The sequence below is a fragment of the Nelumbo nucifera genome, chromosome 1, assembly GCF_055504915.1.
Source record: "Nelumbo nucifera cultivar China Antique chromosome 1, China Antique-T2T, whole genome shotgun sequence".
In the NCBI taxonomy this organism is placed as follows: domain Eukaryota; kingdom Viridiplantae; phylum Streptophyta; class Magnoliopsida; order Proteales; family Nelumbonaceae; genus Nelumbo; species Nelumbo nucifera.
In genome coordinates this window covers 27,256,325-27,266,340 of record NC_142649.1, presented here as the reverse complement: position 1 = coordinate 27,266,340, position 10,016 = coordinate 27,256,325, and the positions used below count along the sequence as shown (strand labels likewise).

The 10,016-nt window shown below is 35.5% G+C and overlaps 1 protein-coding gene across 1 annotated transcript; it reads right to left on the bottom strand.

Moving 5' to 3' along the window:
• Positions 1 to 4,023: 4,023 nt before the first annotated feature.
• On the bottom strand, positions 4,024 to 5,229 carry LOC109115585 (uncharacterized). Its single transcript, XM_019199812.2, has one exon. The coding sequence runs from the start codon at positions 5,227 to 5,229 to the stop codon at positions 4,024 to 4,026; it is 1,206 nt and encodes a 401-aa protein (XP_019055357.2).
• Between the last annotated feature and the right edge of the window lie 4,787 nt (positions 5,230 to 10,016).

Below are 10,016 nucleotides of genomic sequence, written 5' to 3'. Positions count from 1 at the left end.
TTAAAGCAGAATGTTGATTCTGCTATTGATCATATTCCTACTATTTCTCCTTCTACTACTATTGAATCTATCCATATTGAGATTATTTCAGATCCTATACAGCCTTTGAACCCCATTCAATCTTCATTTGACACACATCATTCAGATATTCCCATTCTTACTTTAAGGCATAGCACTAGACAAAAATTTAAACCAGCATGGATGAATGATTTTGTGTCTAATGTGATTGTTCTTACTAACTTGCCTACTGTTATTACAACTTCGAATACAACTACATCATCAGGTTCTTCAGCCTATACACCACCAACATTTCCCTACCATAAATCACCTATTTTCACAAACACTTATATATATCTTCTTTCCAATGTGTCCTCTGTTCCTGAACCTAGTTCATATTATCAAGCAAGAAAAAATGAAAAGTGGATTGAGGCTATAAACAAAGAGTTGCAGGCTTTTGAATCAAATAACACATGGGAGTTGGTTCCTCTGCCACCTAAAAAAAAGGCCATTGGGTCGAAGTGGGTTTACAAGGTAAAGTATTTGCTAGATGGTACCATTGATAGCTACAAAGCGAGGTTGGTAGCAAAAGGCTACCATCAAATTGAAGGAGTTGACTACAATGACAGCTTTTCTCCAGTAGCCAAGGTTGTTACAGTGAGGATATTTTTGGCTATTGCTATTGCCAAAAATTGGGCTTTGCATCAATTGGATATTAATAATGCTTTTTTACATGGTTATCTTGATGAGGAAGTTTTTATACAGCCTCCTCAGGGTTATACCAAAGCAAAACCACATGAAGTTAGTTTGTTGAAGAGGTCTCTATATGGTTTGAAGCAGGCTTCCCGCCAATGGAATGTTAAGTTTTGTGTTAAACTTCAAGCTTATGGATTTACACAGAGTGCACATGATCATTGCTTGTTTACAAAGAGCACATCAAGTTCTTTTTTAGCTTTGTTATTATATATCGATGATGTCCTTGTCACTGGCACTCATGAAAGTGAAATTCAAAAGGTTAAAAAATTTCTACATGATACATTTACTATCAAGCATATGGGGTTTGCTAAGTATTTTTTGGGCCTTGAGATTGCAAGAGGGTCAGGTGGCACTTTATTAACTAAAGGAAGTACGTGTTAGGCATTTTGCAAGATGCTGGTCTTCTTGGAGTAAAACCTGTTGTTACACCATTGCCAAAGGGGCAACATTTTTCTACTGCTGGTGTTCCATTGGATGAACCAGAGAAATATCGAAGGCTTGTTGGCAAGTTACTCTATCTCAATTTAACTAGGCCTGATATTACTCATGTTGTTCAATAGCTTAGCCAATTTGTTCAGTCTCCTACCAAGGCTCATTGGGAGGCAGCTCTTCACGTTCTCAAATACCTCAAGGGAACCCCTTCAAGAGGTTTATTCTTTCCATCTACAAATGATTTTTCTCTTAAAGCCTACTATGATGCAGACTGGGTGGCTTGTAAGGAGACTCATCGATCACTCACTGGCTACTGTATATCTCTAGGTTCTTCATTGATATTTTGGAAAACCAAGAAAAAATCCACTGTCAGCAAATCTTCAGCAGAAGCGGAATATCGCAGCCTTGCTACTACTGTTTGTGAGTTGCAGTGGATCAGTTACATATTACAAGAATTTCGAATCAGTTTTCCTTTGCTAATTCCTCTTCGGTGTGACAATTTAGTAGCATTGCATATTACTGCTAATCCGGTCTTCCATGAGCGTACTAAGCACCTGGAAATTGATTGCCACTTAGTGCGTGACAAGTATAAAGTTGGTTTCGTTCTTCCTAAACACATCTCTACAAAGTTATAGCTTGCAGATGTGTTTACTAAAAGTCTTGTTGGCCCTCAGTTCCATTCCATTGTTTCCAAGTTGGGCTTGGTTGATTTTCATCAACCCCAAACTCCAATTTGAGAGGAGGATGTACAGATTATATATTTAATTTATAGTTTGAATGGTTAGTCAGTTAGTATAGCTGTTAGTTTGTTGTACAAGTTGGTTAGTCTGTTAGATTAGTTGAGCTAGAGTTTACTACATGGCAGCTTTGTATAGGTCGGGTTCATGTATAAATAGTTATCATGTATCTTGTATCTTGAATAGTTTTACGTTGAAGTAATACGGAGAAGTAATACTGAGAAATTTCCTCTATCTTCCAGTTTTCTTCTTCTCAAGAATTTTTCATGAATTGGCTCATATCCCAAAGCCCGCTAAAACTGTAGTACGGTCCCCCATCCTCATCTCAGTTAGGGCATAGCAGACATACTAAAAGCAAGGAATGCTTCATTCAAGTTATGATTGTGTAATCCAAAAAATTCGACAAATGCGCATTTAAAGAGTGTCATGAGTGGGATAAGGAGTTGATAGAGCTTTCCCTCTAGTTGACAAGACTTCTTATCCATAAATTGTTCCTAGTGTGGCATGCCTTCCTCGAACAAAAGTAACTCGGAGCCTACCATCCGATCTTGAAGATGAGCCCCGGGAAACGGGAGTGGCATACGAAAACTATTCCTCCCCACTAAAAAGAGCGATTGAGAGTGGATTTCAGGTTCAATAGTGTCGAGAAGGCCGGTGACCGTACTTTCGTAAAAGCACCATTGGGCGGTGGTTCCTCTCTTTCTTTCCTCTTGAACCTCGAACAAAAAATCAATATCGCCATCAGTTTGACTAAGAGTTCCGAATCGAAAAAGCAAACTGAACTTGACTTAAGACGAAGGAACTGAGTGCCGAAAAAAAAGACCAGTTTCTTAAGGCTTCAAACTACTAGTCATTATGATGGCTTGCGGATGATAGTAATAGTAAAAACAGTAAAAAAATATGATAGGAAAACAGAAGAGAACTTAATGGATCGAGAGAAAAGATTTGATCATCAAGTTGCATGTTTCATATATTTCTGTTAAAGATTTAGTTCGCCATGGTGGTTAGTACGGAGTAGACTGTGAAGCTTGTTCTGGTTCTGATTGTGTTGGCAAACTGGTTTGATCATGACCTTCTTCAATTCCTTGACTTGGTAATAGGGGCAAGTTGATAGTCTTCATTTCAACTTCTTTTGTCTACCAATTGTATGCAGCATCCTCGTCGAAGCTTATGTCTCGACTGATTATGAGTTTTTCTTTTCTTAAGCTATAGACTCGATAGCCTTTTGATTGAGTGCTACAGCCTAAGAAGATTCCTTTCTCAGTCTTCTCATCTAGTTTGCCTCTTTTCTCTTGTGGGACGTGTGTGTAGCATATGCACCCAAAAACTCTGAGATGCTTTGCTAATGGTTTTTGCCCACTCCAAGCTTCAATTGGTGTCTTGTCTTGCACAGATTTAGTTGGGCATCTGTTGTGCAGATAGACAATAGTGCTTACTGCCTCTGCCCAAAAAAATTTGGGAAGACCCTTTTCCATGAGCATGGCTCTTGTTGTCTCCATAACTATTCTATTTTTTCTTTTGGATACTCCATTTTGTTCTAGAGCGTACCCGACTATGAGTTGATGCTCCATGCCTCCATCTTCATAGAACTTGTCGAATTCATTAAAAGTATATTCTTTTCCTCTATCACTTCTTATGGTCTTGATGTTGTGACCACTTTGCTTCTCAACACGGGCTTTGATTTTTTAAAAACATAAAAAACTTGTGATTTTTCTCGCAAGAAATAAACCCATGTCATTCTAGTATAATCATCAATGAAGAGGATGAAATACCTATTTTGATTATTTGATGGAGTATGCATTGGACCACAAACATCTGTATGAATTAATTCTAGTGGCTCTTTGGCTCTCCAAGCCTTGCCGGATGGGAAGGGATGTCGATGTTGTTTTTCGAGCATACACCCTTCACAAACATTGTTGAACTCCTTGACAGCTGGTAGGTCATGCATCATGTTCTTCTACTGAAGAATCTTTAATCCATGGAAATTAAAGTGTTTGAATCTTCTATGCCATAGCCACGGCTCGTCCACTTGTGCTTGCATTGCTATATAATTTCCATATCTCTATTGAATGGGAAAACATCTGTTTTCTGTCATTTTTGTTTATGCAATTTTAAGGGACTTGTCATGCTTGTCATAGATTGTGCAAGAGTTTCCCTCAAAATGTAAAGAATAACCTCTTTCTATCATTTGGCCCACATTGAGTACATGATTTATGTATTTCTTGCCTTGTTTGGTGTCAACTATAATGGTACCTATGCCGGTTGCTTCCATGAAGTCGTCGTTACCAATTTTGACTTTTGTCTTGATTTTATCAAGACTATGAAAGATGCTTTCATTTTTAGTCATGTGGTTAAGATACCAAGTATCCTTTTTTTCTTCTATTGCAGAATGACAAGCACAAAAGAGATTATTTTCCTCATTTTTCTTTTCTGAAAAATTAGCTTGATGGGTTTTCTTGAATCTACAAACTTTTTCAATATGGCCAAATTTTTTACAGTTTTGGCACTGTGGTTTTCCTTTGAACCAACAATCATTCTCCAAGTGGTTTCTCTTCTTGCAAATACCACATGAAGAATACTTGTCATTATTTTCTTTTGGTTTTCCTTGTGACTTTCTTCCATCAACTTTTGTTTTATGAGACTGCCAATTAACTTTAGACTGAAAGGCAGCTTCAACCGAATTTTCATTCTGCTTGTCACGCCTATTTTCATATGTCTCGAGAGTGCCCATCAATTCAGTTGGTGATAGTGTTTCTAGACCCTTTGTTTCTTCTATCACTGAAATTATTGGATCATATCTCTCTGTACAAGAGATTAGAATTTTTTTGACTATTTTCTTATCGGAAATAGTCTCCCTATAGGCTCTCATTTGATTTACTATTTCTTTTATTCTAGAATAGTAATCTTTTGCAGTCTCAATATCCTTCATCTTAAGATTTTCAAAATCTCTTCTAAACTTCTGCAATTTAACAGTGCGTACCTTGACAGATCCTTGAAACTCCAACTGCAGTGTATCCCATGCTTCTTTTGCAGTTGATGCGCCCATGATTTGAGGAAATATCTCCTCAGCCATTGCGTGTTGCAAACAGGATAGTGCTTGACAATCTTTTTGTTGATTCTCTTCATAGATCTTCTTTTGATTTGCTGAAAGAGTAGAGGTGTCTTCAGCAATGCAGAATCCTTCCTCAATGATTCTCCGTAAACTTTGTGACCGAAAATAGGTCTTCATTTTGATGGACCAGAAGTCATAGTTTTCTCCATTGAAGATTGGAAGAGAAAGGGTGGAACGATTGGCTTCTACACACATTATGTTTAGAAGAAATCATGCCCAAGAGATTGATCGAACGAGCTCTGATACCACTGATGGTTTGCGGATGATAGTAACAGTAAAAACAGTAAAAAAATATGATAGGAAAACATAAGAGAACTTAGTGGATCGAGAGAAAAGATTTGAAGTTGTATTCTGATATTTTTCTCTGATAAACTGAAGCAGTACAGAAGGGGGATATATATAGTAGATGGAATCGGTTGAAGGTGAACCGACATACATTGAACTGAGACTCACATTAACTCACCTTGGGACAGGTATCGACCGACTTTGGAACTAATTAACTTTGGAAGATACAATGACTTTCACTGGAATGAAACAAACATTGGAAGGGGCTTAACTTTACTGTTATTCGAGGGGACTGATTCAATGACTTCTGGAAATGTGAAGCAACATTTAATACATTAAGACTACTATGAAAGAAAAGTAAGAAACTCCTTTCACTTAGAAGTTTTGCCCGCATGCATTATACCTACCCCTTTTTTAAAGAACTTGATTTCAATCTCAACAAAGAAATGAAAGCATAACTCTTTGCTTGTTGTCCTCTTACTCTTTTAGCCTGCCTTGTGGAGGTCTCTCGGGTGTCTACAATAGATCCGATCAGTCTCGTGATGAAGAGAAGTCTTTTCCGATCTTCCACTAAGAAAGGTATCGTTACGACCAGGTCTCGGGGCTTCCACTGCTTGGGAGATTTTCTCTTCATCCGGGGGTTCATTTCATTCATTATGAACTCAAAAGTGTAAGGCTGATTAGTGAGGTCTTAAAAACTTCATACAATGAATGATCAGCCATTCCATTTGTGCTTTCAGCAAGTAGGCGACGCGAATCTATGGTTTCTATGTTTCAATCGGATACCAATTGCTTGGATGCGTTTGAAAGCCTCGAGATGACTCTTGCAGAAAAAATTCTTTCTAGTTGGGAAAGGTTTGTCTTGTGTCTCCGTAACAAATGGTCCATTTATTGATGGGCGAACGACGGGGATTGAACCCGCGCGTGGTGGATTCACAATCCACTGCCTTGATCCACTTGGCTACATCCGCCCCTACCCCCGCACAGGTTTAAGTCTCTATCTACGATCAGATCCTTTCTGAACCCCCCTATGACCGCTATCAAAGAGAAGCTTTTTCCTATACTATAGTTGCAAGTCTATTGTTGTGTTTCGGAATTAGGGGGCTTCAACAAGCAAGTAGAAGCAAAGCTTCAAACAAAGAGGTTGGGCCATTGATTTGACTTCACTTTACTTAAGATTAAAGATAGGGGCCGGGCGGGCAGTGAAGGCTCGTTTAGTAGACAGCGAGCGAGCAGCAAGCTACGGCGAAAAGCAGCGAGCTCCGCTTTCAGAAGCGAGCCAGAGTAGCGCGCTAGCCTTTTTCCGCAGGCTGCTCTGCTAGTTGTAGCGCGCTAGCGCGCGGAGACTCTATCATGATCTTACGAATCTACAACTCTCTTTACTCAAGCCTTATCCTTATCCCGCCCAGAGACTCGATAAACCTTATCTGCTCACACGAAGTCCACCTCCAAGTGCATGGGCCAGGAATCTTGGAGGTGTTATGTAAGACCTACGGCAACTCACCTATATAAGGTTTTAAACCAAAATGCTACAAGGTATGTGCGAATATTGCTCACTAGCTCTTTGCTTACAAGCTCTTCAACTTGCAAAAAACAATGCTAACTTAAGCATCAAAGTGCCCACACTAGGTAAGCCACCCCGGGTCCTCTAATTGATTGGCCAACCAAGCGAACCAACATCCAAGCTACCATCCAGCTAGGAGCATCCAGATTGTGCATCATCAAGAGGTGTTCTCAAATGTTTTCAACAAAATTTCATTTTTCATTTTTTGTATTCTATCTTTTTTTAAATATTTATTATTCAATTATGACATCATAAGTTGATTCAAAAAGTAGAATCCTTGGCCCACCATTTAAAAACGAAAATTGCTTTGCTTTCAAACCAGTTTTAAATTATATATTTCATCCACATTATATATATGCATGTATGTATGTATGTATGTATGTATGTATGTATGTATGTATGTATGAATGTATGAATGTATATATATATATATATAATATTAGAAATGTGTCTAAATTTTTCTATAATTTTAATATTTTTGTGATTCTTTGTACTTTTTCTTATACAAAAAAAATATTATTTAACTATCACATCATTGATTAATCTAGTTGACCCAAACCAACAACACACCACCCAAAAAGGGAAAGGGTTTGATTTCTAAGTTGACTATAAATCTTGTATTACATTTACAACATTGATAAAATCAACCCTTATGTATAACACTTATTTTTTGTTCAACATAATACATGTATAATATTAGAGATGTGCCCAATGTTTTATTTTTCTATAAAATATATAACATTAGATGTATGCCCAAATTTTCTCTACTTTTTCTTTATTTTTGGGAAAAGTTTTATTATTTGACTGACATCATTTCATTTCTAAGTTGAGTTTAAATTATGCATTCTATTATCAATCATTAATAAAAATACTTCTTACATCTCATAGTTATTGTTGTTTAATATAATGAACATATAATACCGAAGATATACTTAATTCCTTTAATTTTTTTATATTTTATATTTTATTTTTTTATTTTCTAATTAGCAATATTGATTAACCCATTTGACTCAAATGGTTGAATTGCTCACCCATCACCAAGAGGGAAGAAAATGGATTTGTTTTCAAATTACTTTTCAACATATTTATTTTTATATTGTTAAAATTAATGTTGTAGATTTAATTAGTAGAATTTTAATATAAGAAAAAATATATCTTATACATAGGATTTAATGATACTATGAGAAAATGTATACCTTAGATATGATACTCGAGAGAATAGAAAAATAGTTTTATTTGCAATTGGTTTTAAATTTTATATTCCATTTCCATCATTGATAAAATATTTCTTATTTATCATACTTATTCTTGTTTAATATGACAAGTATATGAAATTAAAGATGTTCTCAATTTTTTCTTTAAATTCCATTTTGCATTTTTGTCTATTTTTAAATTCCTATTGTTTGATTTTAACAACAAGGATTGGCCGATTTAACCCAAAATAGTATAATTTTCTACCACTACCTAGATGAAAATATTGATTTTTCCAAATCAATTTTAAAAGTATAAGTTGTTGTGCCATTGGAATAATTATCATATATGAATTTAATTAGTGGAGTTTAGTGATGAACAAAAAACTGCCTTAAATATATGATACAATGAGGGTGAATGGGAGTTAATACCTTAAGTGGGAATTGAATGCAATGAATAATAGTATTCACATTACATTTTTCACCCTCACAACAAAGAAGGACCTTATTTCAAAAAAAAAAGGATATTTTAATCAAGAAAATTTTCAAAAATCTTAAACCCTATTTGTACTTTTATCATGGTTTAAAAAACCAACCCAGAAACAGAATCATTTTGGCCACTAATTTCCAGGTTAGCAGCTCAACTCTCTAAGTCTCAGTCCTTTCCCCCATCTCTTGATCTCATCTTTTTCTGTTTAATAAGAGGGATTTGAATGAGGAAAAAAGTGCTTATTCAAATTACATTTTTATCCTTACAAATAAAAAGCAACCAAATTCAAAAACTTATCTATTTTAATCAAATAAATGTTGTAATTTAAATATGATAGTGTTTGATATCACCGTGTCTTTTGTACTGTTTCATTTAGGGCTAAATGCATGATACCAAGTGCATTAATTTAGATGTTGTTCTCATTTAATATTGCAAGGTATTTTACAACCCTTTCACTTCAGGTTATCAAACTTGATTTTCATTCGTTTAGATTGAATCGCCTACGTTGAACTAAGGTGGCCCCAAACAGAAACACAATATCACCATACCAAATGCCCCCAATGATTCTTGTGCTTTTCAGTTTTTCAAGGTTCTTTCAAAAAATGTTTTTTGATGGTTGGAAAAATTATTTTAACCAATATCGGTGATGATGTCAAACTATTATTTTAAAAGGGTCAGCATATAAATGGATGGGATATGGAATTATAGATCCACCACTATCCAATGCAAGATGATCAAATTTGATCTCATTTAATTTAAAATTTATATTATATTTATCGGTTAGTTTGATTGCTTGTCATTGGTTCAAGTAATATAAAATTATTTTTTAATATATTTTGTTATTGATATGCAATATCAATGCCATTTTAAGTTTATTTTATTGCTAATATCTAATATTTTTACGAGATGCAGTGTTAGCGACATTTACAGCATCCAAATAGTGTCCACACCCTGATGAAAATATTTTTACGCCACTCTTTCTTTCAAATGTTTTCAAGACAAGACAAGATCTCTTGATGAAAATAAAAATAGTGTCCACACCCTGAGAATACAGCATCCAAATACACATTAGGAATATTTTCTTTATACTTAAAATCATGCGGAGATATTCCCAATGTGCAGATGGATGCCATGCTCTCATGTTGTATATATAATTTGTTGCTTTCAGGAGATCATATCGATCTTTACCTCCAATACATCTCAAAAAAAAAAAAAAAAGATAAAAGACTTAAGCATTCCCTCAGCTTTTAGAAATTGTCTTGAACATACTCAGAGGCTTTCAAAGAGACTTAAGTATACCTTATAGGCTGATTCTATTGGACTTAAATATACCCTCCATCTGTGAAATGTCATATGCAAATACATAAAAATTTTTTTAAATCCTATTTTACCTTCCTATATTCTCTTTAGGCTGCGTTTAGTAGAGGTGTAAATGAGAACCGCGGTAAACTTT